Below are 16,037 nucleotides of genomic sequence, written 5' to 3' on the forward strand. Positions count from 1 at the left end.
ACGCACCCCGGACATTCTCTCTTCCGTCGGGAAAAAGATACAAAAGTCTGAGGTCACGTACCGACCGACTCAAGAACAGCTTCTTCCCTGCTGCTGTCAGACTTTTGAATGGACCCACCTCGCATTAAGTTGATCTTTCTCTACATCCTATTCAGGGAAGGTGGGTGTGCGCAGCCAGAGAGAGACAGAGGGGGGGGGGGGGGGGCACCAGAGAGAGACAGAGGGGGGGGGGGGGGGGCGACCAGAGAAAGACAGACGGGGGGAGGGGGGGGCGGACAGAGAAACAGACACGGGTTTTTTAAAGCATTTTTATTCCAAAAAACGAGAAAGATCGAGAAGAAAATAATGCCCGCAGGCCGTCATTCTGCAACTTTTATACACAGATTCTTCCCGCATAAAGTTTTATTTTTAAAGTTTCTAAATCGGATTTCTCTCTTTAAAAAAACAAAGGAAGTGGCGAATGGGCAGCAGGCGGCGAGGGAGGGGTCTCAGCGGCGAGGGAGGGGGTCTCGGAGCACCCAGACCCCAGCAGGGAAACGCAGGCCGTCTACGCAGGATTGGGTCATTAATTTATCTCTGTTTAAACTTTTCTTAAATCGCAACTTGGGGAGAGGGAGGGGTGAGGGGGGGGGGGGGGGGGGGGGGGGAGAGGGTGGGCGAGGGTGGGGGGGAGCGAGGGGGAGGGGGGAGTGAGGAGGGCAGCGAGGGGGGTGGGGGAGCGAGGGGGAGGGAGGGGTGAGGGTGGGGTGAGGGAGCGAGGGGGAGGGAGGGGTGAGGGTGGGGTGAGGGAGCGAGGGGGAGGGAGGGGTGAGGGTGGGGTGAGGGAGCGAGGGGGAGGGAGGGGGGAGGGAGGGGGAGCGAGGGGGGGTGAGGGGGAGGGGGGCGAGGGGGAGAGGGGGCGAGGGGGAGGGGGAGGCGTATAAGAAAAAAAACAACAAGCTTCGGCAGAACCAAACTATTTACAGAAACTCAGCCCCACGACACCCCCCCCTCCCCCGCATCCCAGAGGGCAGAGGGTTCATCTTCCTTTCGGCTGTAAGGGGGGGCGGGGGGGGGCTCTGAGCCAACAGGGCTGCTCGACCGGGAGGGAGGGGTGGCGGGAGCTGGGGAGGGAGGGGGACTTGACTAAATCGCTAGGCCATGGTCGCAGATCCTAAACCCTATGGAAAAATATATATCTATCCCAAACCCCCCCCTCCGGGCCACACCGCACCCCCCCTCTCCCACCCCCCTCTCCCACCCTCCCCCTCTCCCACCCCCCCTTCCTCTCCCACCCCCCCCCTCTCCCACCAAACATGAGAAGTTTCTGTGCAAGACTCCAGCTACGAATTAGCCACAAGCGTCTCTGAAGGTCCCTGTCTCTCTCTCTCGCTTTCTGTAAGGAACTGAGGGGAGGATGGGGGGGGAGGGGGAGAGCATTGGGAACGGCCACATGAACCGCCCACTCTGTCCCCGCACGCAACCCAAATTGATCCCCCCTCCCCCAACCCAGTCAAACCTCTGTCACCCCCCCCCTCCCCCCAATCCTACCCCGTGCAGAGGTTACCACCGGGATCCAAACCCAACCCAGGTCAATCCTGGTGATGGCAGAGAGAGAGAGAGAGAGACTAAATTAACAAAAGCTCAAACAATCAAACCCTGGAAAGAGAAAGCCCCCCAAAAAAAACACACACACACAACCAAACTTTTGAAATTAAAACATTTCTGCCCGTGGAATCCAGGAGAAGCCATTCTTCTGTTTTGCCGTTTGACTCCTGCTGGCCCCTGAACACCTCCATTTAACCCACTGCAGACAGGGACAGATGGAGAGATGCTGGGTCCGGAAGAGAGGGAGAGAGGGGGTGGGGGAGGGGGAGAGGGAGAGGGAGAGAGAGAGAGAGAGGAGGGAGGGAGGGAGGGAGGGAGGGAGGGGGAGAGGGAGAGGGGGAGGGGGAGAGGGAGAGAGGGAGAGAGGGGGAGAGGGGGAGAGGGGGAGAGGGGGAGAGGGGGAGAGGGAGGGAGGGGGAGAGGGGGAGAGGGGGAGAGGGGGAAGGGGGGGAGGGGGGGAGGGGGGGAGGGGGAGGGGGAGGGGGAGGGGGAGGAGGGGGGGAGGGGGAGGGGGGGAGAGAAACAGAGGGAGAGATGTACCGCAGAACCATGGGGGTTGAGGGAGGGAGGGAGTTGAGGGAGGGTGGGTAGGGGGTTGAGGGAGGGAGTTGAGGGAGGGTGGGTAGGGGGTTGAGGGAGGGAGTTGAGGGAGGGTGGGTAGGGGGTTGAGGGAGGGAGTTGAGGGAGGGTGGGTAGGGGGTTCAGGGAGGGAGTTGAGGGAGGGTGGGGAGGGGGTTGAGGGAGGGAGTTGAGGGAGGGTGGGGAGGGGGTTGAGGGAGGGAGTTGAGGGAGGGTGGGGAGGGGGTTGAGGGAGGGAGGGAGGGAGCTTCTCTTCCTCAGCTGATCTTGCGAATCTGCCGTTCCTCAGAGAGACAGAAGAGACCATTTACAGAGAGTTCAGACAGGAGCAGCTCACAGGCCCCGGTCGAGATCTGCTTACAATTGTGCAGGTTGATGCAGGAAATGTTTCCAATCCTCTTCAGGTAATTGAGGCACTGGTCCGTCAACTTATTACAACCTGAGAGAGGGACAGAGACAAACAGGGGAGAGAGAGAGACAAACAGGGGAGAGAGAGAGAGAGAGAGACAAACAGGGGAGAGAGAGAGAGAGAGACAAACAGGGGAGAGAGAGGCGGCGTCAGTCACGGAGCAAGGAGCTGGATGGGTGCGGCTCCCAACAACACTCGAGAAGCTCAATACCATCCAGGACAAAGCAGCCCTGCTCGATCGACACGCTAACCACAAACACTCACTCCCCCCACCCCCGACGCACAGTGACAGCCGTGTGTACCATCTACAAGATGCACCGCAGCGACTCACCAAGGCTCCTTAGGCAGCACCTTCCAAACCCACCACCTCTACCATCTAGAAGGACAAGGGCAGCAGATACCTGGGAACACCCCCACCTGGAGGCTCCCCTCCGAGTCACTCACCATCCCGACTTGGAAATATATCGGCTGTTCCTTCACTGTCGCTGGGTCCAAATCCTGGAACTCCCTCCCTAACAGCACTGTGGGTGTACCTACACCACATGGGACTGACTGATGTCCAATAACAATCCTGGAACTCCCTCCCTAACAGCACTGTGGCTGTACCTACACCACACGGGGACTGACTGATGTCAATAACAATCCTGGAACTCCCTCCCTAACAGCACTGCAGGTGTACCTACACCGCAGCGGTTCAATAAGGAGGAGGGAGCCATTCGGCCCAAAGAGTCTGCTCTAACATTCATTCTAATCTGATTGTGTCCTATAGTCCTTCTCAGTGGATCAATACTGAGGGAGTGCCGCACTGTCAGAGGGTCAGTGCTGAGGGAGTGCCGCACTGTCAGAGGGTCAGTACTGAGGGAGTGCCGCACTGTCAGAGGGTCAGTGCTGAGGGAGTGCCGCACTGTCAGAGGGTCAGTGCTGAGGGAGTGCCGCACTGTCAGAGGGTCAGTACTGAGGGAGTGCCGCACTGTCAGAGGGTCAGTGCTGAGGGAGTGCCGCACTGCCAGAGGGTCAGTGCTGAGGGAGTGCCGCACTGCCAGAGGGTCAGTGCTGAGGGTGTGTCGCACTGTCAGAGGGTCAGTACTGAGGGAGTGCCGCACTGTCAGAGGGTCAGTACTGAGGGAGTGCCGCACTGTCAGAGGGTCAGTGCTGAGGGAGTGCCGCACTGCCAGAGGGTCAGTGCTGAGGGAGTGCCGCACTGTCAGAGGGTCAGTGCTGAGGGAGTGCCGCACTGCCAGAGGGTCAGTGCTGAGGGAGTGCCGCACTGCCAGAGGGTCAGTGCTGAGGGAGTGCCGCACTGCCAGAGGGTCAGTGCTGAGGGAGTGCCGCACTGTCAGAGGGTCAGTGCTGAGGGAGTGCCGCACTGTCAGAGGGTCAGTGCTGAGGGAGTGCCGCACTGTCAGAGGGTCAGTGCTGAGGGAGTGCCGCACTGTCAGAGGGTCAGTACTGAGGGAGTGCCGCACTGTCAGAGGGTCAGTGCTGAGGGAGTGCCGCACTGTCAGAGGGTCAGTGCTGAGGGAGTGCCGCACTGTCAGAGGGTCAGTACTGAGGGAGTGCCGCACTGTCAGAGGGTCAGTGCTGAGGGAGTGCCGCACTGTCAGAGGGTCAGTGCTGAGGGAGTGCCGCACTGTCAGAGGGTCAGTGCTGAGGGAGTGCTGCACTGTCAGAGGGTCAGTGCTGAGGGAGTGTCGCACTGTCAGAGGGTCAGTACTGAGGGAGTGCAGCACTGTCAGAGGGTCAGTGCTGAGGGAGTGCCGCACTGTCAGTGGGTCAGTGCTGAGGGAGTGCCGCACTGTCAGAGGGTCAGTGCTGAGGGAGTACCGCACTGTCAGAGGGTCAGTGCTCCATAATGTGCCGTGGTAGATCGGCACCATTTTAAGGGCACCGATGTGAGGATGGGGCCGGATGTCTCCATTTTCTGCCAACAACACTCATTACTTGTTCGCTATCAGATCGCTCTCTGTCGTCAATCATGCTGGGAAAATGCCAAAACGAGAGAGTCAAGATGGTGCGGGACCTGAATGAGCTCATTCGGGTCTTGTCCACAGTGTAAAGGGGGAAAGGAAAGGGTCGGGGTGAGTGGGAGTCCCTGTTGGACTGGATTGTTTGATAAACTACCTTGAGCATTTATAAAGGGAGCTCGTCCTGCGTGTGACCAGGTTAAAGTCCAACAGGTTTATTTGGTAGCAAAAGCCACACAAGCTTCCGGAGCTCCTGGTGTTGTTAAACTTGTTACTGTGTTTACCCCAGTCCAATGCCGGCATCTCCACATCATGTGACCAGTGGGCCCAGCGGGTGCGGGGGGGAGCTGCAGTGCTCCATCATCCCCCAGAATCACAGTTCCATTTGATTAAAGAGGTTTCCTTTCGAATCAGGGAATCGCTGCAGCACAGGAGGAGGCCATTCGGCCCACTGAGCCCGCACTGATCACAATCCCACCCAGGCCCTATCCCCGTAACCCCATGTAATTCCCCTCTGACACACTGAGGGAGAGTTTAGCACGGCCCAATGCACCCTAACCAGCACGTCTTTCAGACTGTGGGAGGAAACCGGAGCACCCGGAGGAAACCCACACAGACACGGGGAGAATGTGCAGACTCCACACAGACAGTGACCCGAGGTCGGGAATCGAACCCGGGTCCCTGGCGCTGTGAGGGAGCAGCGCTAACCCACTGTGTCACCGTGCCCCCGGGAATCGAACCCGGGTCCCTGGCGCTGTGAGGCAGCAGCGCTAACCACTGTGTCACCGTGCCCCCGGGAATCGAACCCGGGTCCCTGGCGCTGTGAGGCAGCAGCGCTAACCCACTGTGTCACCGTGCCCCCGGGAATCGAACCCGGGTCCCTGGCGCTGTGAGGCAGCAGCGCTAACCCACTGTGTCACCGTGCCCCCGGGAATCGAACCCGGGTCCCTGGCGCTGTGAGGCAGCAGCGCTAACCACTGTGTCACCGTGCCCCCGGGAATCGAACCCGGGTCCCTGGCGCTGTGAGGCAGCAGCGCTAACCACTGTGTCACCGTGCCCCCGGGAATCGAACCCGGGTCCCTGGCGCTGTGAGGCAGCAGTGCTAACCCACTGTGTCACCGTGCCCCCGGGAATCGAACCCGGGTCCCTGGCGCTGTGAGGCAGCAGCGCTAACCACTGTGTCACCGTGCCCCCGGGAATCGAACCCGGGTCCCTGGCGCTGTGAGGGAGCAGCACTAACCACCCCCGCGGACGGGCGGGCCCAGGCTTCTCACCTTCCAGCTGCAGCTCACTGAGGGAGTTGCGAGTCGACGAGCCCACAGCAGTCAGGAGGTTGAGGGAGTGGTCGCTCAGGTGGCTGCAATGGCTGAGGTCCAGGCGGGAGAGCAGGGGCATGTGGCGAATGATGAGCCGCAGGGTGACGTCACTGATATCCAGGCCCGCTAATCGGAAATCCGTCACGTTGCGTAACTTGCTACGATTGTCCAGTTGGCCTGCGGACAGAGAGAGAGGAAACCACCAGTGAGGGGGGTGCGAATGAGCGGGGTCGGTGTTGTAACACACTTGACGATTGGCTGTCAGACAGAAGGCAGAGAGTTGGGATAAAAGGTTCTTTCTCAGAATGGCAACCGGTGACAAGTGGTGTCCCGCAGGGTTCAGTGTTGGGGCCACAGCTGTTCTCTTTATATATTAACGATCTAGATGACGGGACTGGGAGCATTCTGGCCAAGTTTGCCGATGATACAAAGATAGGTGGAGGGGCAGGTAGTATTGAGGAGGTGGGGAGGCTGCAGAAAGATTTAGACAGTTTAGGAGAGTGGTCCAAGAAGTGGCTGATGAAATTCAACGTGGGCAAGTGCGAGGTCGTACACTTTGGAAAAAAGAATAGAGGCATGGACTATTTTCTAAACGGTGACAAAATTCATAATGCTAAAGTGCAAAGGGACTTGGGAGTCCTAGTCCAGGATTCTCTAAAGGTAAACTTGCAGGTTGAGTCCGTAATTAAGAAAGCAAATGTAATGTTGTCATTTATCTCAAGAGGCTTGGAATACAAAAGCAGGGATGTACTTCTGAGGCTTTATAAAGCACTGGTTAGGCCCCATTTGGAGTACTGTGAGCAATTTTGGGCCCCACACCTCAGGAAGGACATACTGGCACTGGAGCGGGTCCAGCGGAGATTCACACGGATGATCCCAGGAATGGTAGGCCTGACATACGATGAACGTCTGAGGATCGTGGGATTATATTCATTGGAGTTTAGGAGGTTGAGGGGAGATCTGATAGAAACTTACAAGATAATGAACGGCTTAGATAGGATGGACGTAGGGAAGTTGTTTCCATTAACAGGGGAGACTAGGACGCGGGGGCACAGCCTTAGAATAAAAGGGAGTCACTTTAGAACAGAGATGAGGAGAAATTTCTTCAGCCAGAGAGTGGTGGGTCTGTGGAATTCATTGCCACAGAGGGCTGTGGAGGCCGAGACGTTGAGCGTCTTCAAGACAGAAATTGATAAATTCTTGATTTCTCGAGGAATTAAGGGCTATGGGGAGAGAGCGGGTAAATGGAGTTGAAATCAACCATGATTGAATGGTGGAGTGGACTCGATGGGCCGAATGGCCTTACTTCCGCTCCTATGTCTTATGGTCTTATGGTCTTATGGGTGCGGGGGACTGAGAACAAGGCGGTCCCTCGTCCCAGCCGGTCCCTCCCCACAGAGTCGAGCCCTCGCAGCCTACCTGGCTTATCTGGAGTGCAGAGTAGATCCCTCATCTGTGTGTCCCTCAATCCCTCGGCCCAGCGTAGGTCGAGCGTTCGGAGGAGTGGACAGTTGGAGGTACTGAGAGCGGAGATCGCAGACCAGGAACATCCAGACAGAAAGAGGTCTTTCAAACCTGTCACAGAGACAGAAAGACAGACCGTTAAACACTGGGGAGGGGGGGCACGGGTGGCCCACTACCCCCCTCGCGCACCCTCGCCTTCCCGCTGGCACGCTCTCACCTCCCCCCACCCCCCTTGCGCTCTCACCGACACCCCCCCACCCTTCGCCTCCCGCTTTCCCCCCAAACCCCCTCACCCCCTCTCGCACGCTCTCTGTCCCCCCGCCCCCTCTCCCTCAGTCACTCCCCCCTCAGCCTCTCCCCCCACCCCCTCACTTCCCCCTCAGCCTCTCCCCCCCCACCCCCTCGCTCCCCCCTCAGCCTCTCCCCCCCCACCCCCTCGCTCCCCCCTCAGCCTCTCCCCCCACCCCCTCGCTCCCCCCTCAGCCTCTGCCCCCACCCCCTCACTCCCCCTCAGCCTCTCCCCCCACCCCCTCGCTCCCCCCTCAGCCTCTCCCCCCACCCCCTCGCTCCCCCCTCAGCCTCTCCCCCCCACCCCCTCGCTCCCCCCCACCCCCTCACTCCCCCTCAGCCTCTCCCCCCACCCCCTCGCTCCCCCCTCAGCCTCTGCCCCCACCCCCTCACTCCCCCCTCAGCCTCTCCCCCCACCACCTAGCTCCCCCCTCAGCCTCTGCCCCCCACCCCCTCACTCCCCCCTCAGCCTCTGCCCCCCACCCCCTCACTCCCCCCTCAGCCTCTCCCCCCACCCCCTCGCTCCCCCCTCAGCCTCTCCCCCCCACCCTAGCCTCTCCCCCCCACCCTAGCCTCTCCCCCCCACCACCTCGCTCGCCCCCCCCTCAGCCTCTCTCCCCCACCCCCTCGCTCCCCCCCACCCCCTCGCTCCCCCCTCAGCCTCTCCCCCCCCACCCCCTCACTCCCCCCACCCCCTCGCTCCCCCCTCAGCCTCTGCCCCCCACCCCCTCACTCCCCCTCAGCCTCTCCCCCCACCCCCTCGCTCCCCCCTCAGCCTCTCCCCCCACCCCCTCGCTCCCCCCTCAGCCTCTCCCCCCACCCCCTCGCTCGCCCCCCCCTCAGCCTCTCCCCCCCCCACCCCCTCGCTCCCCCTCAGCCTCTCCCCCCACCCCCTCAGCCTCTCCCCCCTCCCCCCCGCTCGCTCTCACCAGGTAGCCTGTTGATGAGCCAGGTAAGCTGCTTTCTGGAGATGTTGCTCCAGCTCAGATCCAGGCTGACGGGCAGCCGCTTGCTGATGCTGCCCAGAGCCATGGGGGTGATGGATTTACAGCGGCTCAGGTTGATCTTCGTCCACAGCCTCTTGTCACAACACCTGCCCGGGGAGAGGAGAGGGTTAGTCCGGCACGGGGACAGTACGGCAACACGCGGGCTGGGGTGAAGGAATGCTGTTGCCAGCTACATACTGTTGCCAAGTTGAGTTTGTAAAGCGCGGTCCCTTTACAAACTGGTTTTGTGTCACTGTTTCCAGGTTGAAAATGCAGGGACACACAGGGTACACAGAGTGCAACATTTGTAGCAGAGACCAAGCATCAGGGTTGCCTTGGTAACAGGCTTTGCGGGCCTTTGAATTTTGACAGCCGATCAGTTTAAAGACGACACTCTGCGATCTGGAACTTTTTCAATTCGCTCTTGTTGCCAACATCAGACCAAACCTCTGACGCTGGGAAAATTGATAGGTCAACACAGCGATAAAGAGGAACTCAGCTGCCTGCAGTCCATAGAGTCACAGAGGTTTACAGCATGGAAACAGGCCCTTCGGCCCAACCTGTCCATGCCGCCCTCTTTTTAAAAATCACTAAGCTAATCCCACTTACCCGCGTTTGGCCCATATCCCTCTATACCCATCGTACCCATGTAACTATCTAAATGCTTTTTAAATATTGTACCCGCCTCTACTACTGCCTCTGACAGCTTGTTCCAGACACTCACCGCCCTGTGTGTGAAAAAATTGCCCCTCTGGACACTTTTGTATCTCTCCCCTCTCACCTTAAACCTATGTCCTCTAGTTTTAGACTCCCCTACCTTTGGGAAAAGATGTTGACTATCCAGCTGATCTGTGCCCCTCATTATTTTATAGACCTCTATAAGGTCACCCCTCAGCCTCCTACGCTCCAGAGAAAAAAGTCCCAGTCTATTCAGCCTCTCCTTATAACTCAAACCATCAAGTCCCGGTAACATCCTAGTAAATCTTTTCTGCACTCTTTCTAGTTTTGATAATATCCTTTCTAGTTTAATAATATCCTTTCTATAATAGGGTGACCAGAACTGTACACATTATTCCAAGTGTGGCCTTACCAATGTCTTGTACAACTTCAACAAGACGTCCCAACTCCTGTATTCAATGTTCTGACCGATGAAACCAAGCATGCCGAATGCCTTCTTCACCACTCTGTCCACCTGTGACTCCACTTTCAAGGAGCTATGAACATGTACCCCTGGATCTCTTTGTTCTGTAACTCTCCCCAACGCCCTACCATTAACTGAGTAAGTCCTGCCCTGGTTCAATCTACCAAAATCCATCACCTCGCATTTGTCTAAATTAAACTCCATCTGCCATTCGTCAGCCCACTGACCCAATTGATCAAGATCCCGTTGCAATTGGAGATAACTTTCTTCACTGTCCACTCTGCCACCAATCTTGGTCTCATCTGCAAACTTACTAACCATGCCCCCTATATTCTCATCCAAATCATTAATATAAATGACAAATAACAGTGGGCCCAGCACTGATCCCTGAGGCACACCGCTTGTCACAGGCCTCCAGTTTGAGAAACAACTCTCTACAACCACCCTCTGGTTTCTGTCATCAAGTTAATTTTGTATCCATTTAGATACCTCACCCTGGATCCAGTGAGATTTAACCTTATGCAACAACCTACCATGCGGTACCTTGTCAAAGGCCTTGCTAAAGTCCATGTAGACAACATCAACTGCACTGCCCTCATCTACCTTCTTGGTGAATGAGGGCAGTGCAGTTTAACTGAAGGGCTGCCACGTCTCAGCACCGAGAGGGGGAAAGGGAGGCTCCCTGTCAGCTTAAAATATCTCTTACGAGAACTCTCTGTCTATCTAACGAAGGGTGTCAAAATCAGAAAGAGCTTCCAGACAGCAGAAGAACTCCAAAGGTTTTCCACAGACACACAACCTGGTTGTATCTATATATGTTTTTGAGTGACAAAGTTCTGTTTTTTTGGTTAATGAATGGTCCTTGTATTTATTTGAACAGCATTCCAGTAGAATCTTATTTTAATCAACATGTTACTCGGTAAGTTAAAGTTCCCGGTTGGTTAAATAACTTGTTATTTATTCACAAAGCGAGTGTTGGATATTTCTGTTAATGAATGTCTGAAGGTTAACGAAGGACATTCACACCTTCGCACACAGTTTTAACAGATTATGAAGCGAGGGATTCCTCTGGGAACTTTGGCGTGGTTTCCCTGCACCGTAACAGTACTCACCACTTGCTCCACGCTTTGCACACTCGCATGCACACACACAGTTCCTTCTGCGTCAGGTAGCGAAAGACAGACATCCAGAGGTGCCTCTGCATCATGTGATCCTCAGGAGGGGTGTCGGAGGAGGGCGAGGGGTTGTCCCGCTGGCACTGGCAGTCAGATTGCCAGCTGAACACGCGGGGCGTTTGCTGCAGGCTGGAGCCGGGCGTCCGGTGATGTGCGGTGGCACCGTTGAAGTCTCCGGGCGAGCGGTGGAGACGCACTGTCAGCAGCGAGCCCCGAATTTTGGCTTTCTCGATCTCGGAGAGTTGGCGGTGGTGGGAGGTGCCACTGCCCGAGGGAGGGTCCAGGCATCGGCGCAGCTGTCGCTGGTGGAAGCGTTCTGAGCGACCAGGCCTCATGCCATCCTTGCTGGAGCCAGGCCGGGGGTAAGGGGCTAAGGCCAGGTCCTCACGGTTTCTCAATGGCCTCAGAATCTTGGCCCGGACCGGAGAGTGCAGGCTGTCCTCAGCTTTCCGCTTCTGTGAACGGGGAAAGAGAGGAAGGAGCTTAAATACAGAACACCCAGGAGAGGAAGGGGCTTAAATACAGAACACCCAGGAGAGGAAGGGGCTTAAATACTGAACACCCAGGAGAGGAAGGAGCTTAAATACTGAACACCCAGGAGAGGAAGGAGCTTAAATACTGAACACCCAGGAGAGGAAGGAGCTTAAATACTGAACACCCAGGAGAGGAAGGAGCTTAAATACTGAACACCCAGGAGAGGAAGGAGCTTAAATACTGAACACCCAGGAGAGGAAGGAGCTTAAATACTGAACACCCAGGAGAGGAAGGAGCTTAAATACAGAACACCCAGGAGAGGAAGGGGCTTAAATACTGAACACCCAGGAGAGGAAGGAGCTTAAATACTGAACACCCAGGAGAGGAAGGAGCTTAAATACTGAACACCCAGGAGAGGAAGGAGCTTAAATACTGAACACCCAGGAGAGGAAGGAGCTTAAATACTGAACACCCAGGAGAGGAAGGGGCTTAAATACTGAACACCCAGGAGAGGAAGGGGCTTAAATACTGAACACACCAGGAGAGGAAGGGACTTAAATACAGAACACACCAGGAGAGGAAGGAGCTTAAATACAGAACACACCAGGAGAGGAAGGGGCTTAAATACTGAACACCCAGGAGAGGAAGGGGCTTAAATACTGAACACACCAGGAGAGGAAGGAGCTTAAATACAGAACACACCAGGAGAGGAAGGGGCTTAAATACAGAACACACCAGGAGAGGAAGGAGCTTAAATACAGAACACACCAGGAGAGGAAGGGGCTCAAATACAGAACACCCAGGAGAGGAAGGGGCTTAAATACTGAACACCCAGGAGAGGAAGGAGCTTAAATACAGAACACCCAGGAGAGGAAGGGGCTTAAATACAGAACACCCAGGAGAGGAAGGGGCTTAAATACAGAACACCCAGGAGAGGAAGGGGCTTAAATACTGAACACCCAGGAGAGGAAGGAGCTTAAATGCAGAACACACCAGGAGAGGAAGGGGCTTAAATAATGAACACCCAGGAGAGGAACGGGCTTAAATACTGAACACCCAGGAGAGGAAGGGGCTTAAATACTGAACACCCAGGAGAGGAAGGGGCTTAAATACTGAACACCCAGGAGAGGAAGGGGCTTAAATACTGAACACCCAGGAGAGGAAGGAGCTTAAATACTGAACACCCAGGAGAGGAAGGGGCTTAAATACAGAACACACCAGGAGAGGAAGGGGCTTAAATACAGAACACACCAGGAGAGGAAGGAGCTTAAATACTGAACACCCAGGAGAGGAAGGGGCTTAAATACTGAACACCCAGGAGAGGAAGGGGCTTAAATACAGAACACCCAGGAGAGGAAGGAGCTTAAATACTGAACACCCAGGAGAGGAAGGAGCTTAAATACTGAACACCCAGGAGAGGAAGGGGCTTAAATACAGAACACACCAGGAGAGGAAGGGGCTTAAATGCAGAACACCCAGGAGAGGAAGGGGCTTAAATACAGAACACACCAGGGCACAAACAAAGGTACAGATTAACAGGAGTAGGCCACTCAGTCCCTGGAGTCCGCTACCCCATTCAATAAGATCATGGCTGATCTAATTGTAACCGTGACCCCCACATCCCTGCCAACGCTCTACAACCATCCTCTTCACTATTAAGCACCTGCCAGTCTTGGTGCCATCTGCAAACTTGCTTAACATTCCCCGCACATTCTCATCTGTGTCATTTGGGTCTATAACAAACAATAAGGGATTCTTGTGGTACACCGTGCGACACCAGCCACTCAAACAGCCTCCTACCACCACCCATGTCCTGTTACAGAGCCAGTTTCTGATCCATCTGCAGGCTGGAGGGCAGCACGGTGGCACAGTGGGTTAGCGCTGCTGCCTCTCAGCGCCAAGGACCTGGGCTCGATTCCCGGCTCGGGTCACTGTCTGTGTGGAGTCTGCACGTTCTCCCCGTGTCTGCGTGGGTTTCCTCCGGGTGCTCCGGTTTCCTCCCACACTCCAAAGATGTGTAGGTTAGATGGATTGGCCATGCTAAATTGTCCCTTAGTGTCCCAAGATGAGCAGGTTAGGTGGATTGGCCATGGTAAGTGTGTGGGATTATGGGGATAGGGCCTGGGTACGATGCTCTGTCAGAGAGTCGGTGCAGTCCCCATGCGCTGAATGGCCTCCTTCTGCACTGTAGGGATTCTCCGTGGAAAACAGCAGGGAGCTGTACGCTTCCGGATAACTGAAAAAAGGGGAAAAGACTTGAGCCTGTTCCTGTTGTGAGCATCCTGTTTCTGCTTCTCCCCGGGGTAAGTGAGGCCACGCTTGCAAAATACGCGATGTTCCCTGGGAGATATGATTCCAGCACTGGGCAGCCCTGAGTGTGCCAGGGCACAGCCGAGGAGCGATATGGCAGTCAGCGAGACAGTACGTTGTGAAGAGGACGTAAGGAGGCAGCAATGGGAGACTGGTGCAGTGAGTGGGAAAAGCTCTGGCACATTGAGTATAGAGCGGGAAAGTGTGAAATGGTCCACTTTGACAGGAAGAATAATAAAGAAGCTTATTGTCTAAACGGTGAGAGATTACAGAGCTCTGAGGTACAGAGGGATCTGGGCGTCCTGGTGCATGAATCACACAAGGCTGGTCCACAGGAACAGCGAGTCATTGGGAAAGCCAATGGAATGTTGTTGTTTATTGAGAGGGGAATGATTTTAAAAGTCCAGAGGTTCTGCTTCAAGGGCGGTCGAGTTGAGCCAGGAAGTTACAGACAGCCGAGTCTCACGTCAGTGCTCCAGAAAGCACTGGAGGAAATTGTGAAGGAGAGAATGACCCTCCACTCGGAAAGGCACGGGTTAACCAGGGATAGTCAGCATGGCTTCGTCAAGACGGGGACACGCCGAAGGAATTCATTGGAGTTTTCTGAGAATCTGATCGAGTGTGTGGCTGAGGGAAGCGACGTTGATGTTTTTTTTTGGGTTTTAGCCAAGCTTTTGACAAGGTCCCACATGGGAGACTGGCTGAGAACAAAATTCAGGGAAACTTGATGAGGTCATAAAACCCTACGGTGCAGGAGGAGGCCATTCGGCCCATCGAGTCTGCACCGACCACAATCCCACCCAGGCCCTATCCCCACAACCCCACGCATTTACCCTAGCTAGACTCCCTGACACTAAGGGGCAAGTTAGCGCAGCCAATCCACCTAACCTGCATATCTTTGGAGTGTGGGAGGAAACCGGAGCACCCGGAGGAAACCCAGGCAGACACGGGGAGAACGTGCAGACTCCAGACAGACTGAGCCGAGACGGGAGTGGAACCAGGGTGCCTGGCGCTGTGAGGGAGCAGCGCTAACCACTATCAATGTCTCGACAGGAATCAACAGTTCAGCCAATCAGCACCCTTTCCTTCTGAAGCTCACTGCAGGCCTTTGAAAAGGGAGTGTGGGACGAGAAGCTTCCACCAGCGGTCCCTCTTCAGCTGTACCCAACTTGGGTACGAGCTGGAGGTTGTTGAAGGCGAGTTATACAGTCAAATTCAACATCAAACCACTCACTGTTCGAAGGAGAATCTGTTCCCTCTCCAACTTTATCTGTGAATACAGAATTGAAGCAAAAAAACAATCAGAACAGACCGAGCAGCAAATAACACATTCCCAATCCCACAGCGGGGAGCTCCAGCACTCCCTCAGCACTGACCCTCTGACAGTGCGGCACTCCCTCAGCACTGACCCGCTGACAGTGCGGCACTCCCTCAGCACTGACCCTCTGACAGTGCGGCACTCCCTCAGCACTGACCCTCTGACAGTGCGGCACTCCCTCAGCACTGACCCTCTGACAGTGCGGCACTCCCTCAGCACTGACCCTCTGACAGTGCGGCACTCCCTCAGCACTGACCCTCTGACATTGCGGCACTCCCTCAGCACTGACCCTCTGACAGTGCGGCACTCCCTCAACACTGACCCTCTGACAGGGCGGCACCCCCTCAGCTCTGACCCTCTGACAGTGCGGCACTCACTCAGCACTGACCTCTGACAGTGCGGCACTCCCTCAGCACTGATCCACTGACAGTGCGGCACTCCCTCAGCACTGACGCTCTGACAGTGCGGCACTCCCTCAGCACTGACCCTCTGACAGTGCGGCACTCCCTCAGCACTGATCCTCTGACAGTGCGGCACTCCCTCAGCACTGACCCTCTGACAGTGCGGCACTCCCTCAGTACTGACCCTCTGACAGTGCGGCACTCCCTCAGCACTGACCTCTGACAGTGCGGCACTCCCTCAGTACTGACCCTCTGACAGTGCGGCACTCCCTCAGCACTGACCCTCTGACAGTGCGGCACTCCCTCAGCACTGACCCTCTGACAGTGCGGCACTCCCTCAGTACTGACCCTCTGACAGTGCGGCACTCCCTCAGTACTGACCCTCTGACAGTGCTGCACTCCCTCAGCACTGACCCTCTGACAGTGCTGCACTCCCTCAGCACTGACCCTCTGACAGTGCGGCACTCCCTCAGCACTGACCCTCTGACAGTGCGGCACTCCCTCAGTACTGACCTCTGACAGTGCGGCACTCCCATCAGCACTGACCCTCTGACAGTGCGGCACTCCCTCAGCACTGACCCTCTGACGATGCGGCACTCCCTCAGCACTGACCCTCTGACAGTGC

At 56.2% G+C, this 16,037-nt stretch overlaps 1 protein-coding gene across 1 annotated transcript; it reads right to left on the reverse strand.

Moving 5' to 3' along the window:
- Window positions 1–2,182: 2,182 nt before the first annotated feature.
- LOC144488068 (lysine-specific demethylase 2A-like) lies at window positions 2,183–14,963 on the reverse strand (the record flags this gene model as incomplete). Its single annotated transcript, XM_078206091.1, has 6 exons — window positions 2,183–2,605; window positions 5,814–6,032; window positions 7,275–7,430; window positions 8,537–8,700; window positions 10,847–11,364; window positions 14,928–14,963. Coding segments are annotated over 6 exons (1,275 nt in total), but the record flags the coding sequence as incomplete, so codon positions are not given.
- Between the last annotated feature and the right edge of the window lie 1,074 nt (window positions 14,964–16,037).

This window comes from Mustelus asterias, unplaced genomic scaffold (assembly GCF_964213995.1).
Source record: "Mustelus asterias unplaced genomic scaffold, sMusAst1.hap1.1 HAP1_SCAFFOLD_1262, whole genome shotgun sequence".
Lineage (NCBI taxonomy): Eukaryota > Metazoa > Chordata > Chondrichthyes > Carcharhiniformes > Triakidae > Mustelus > Mustelus asterias.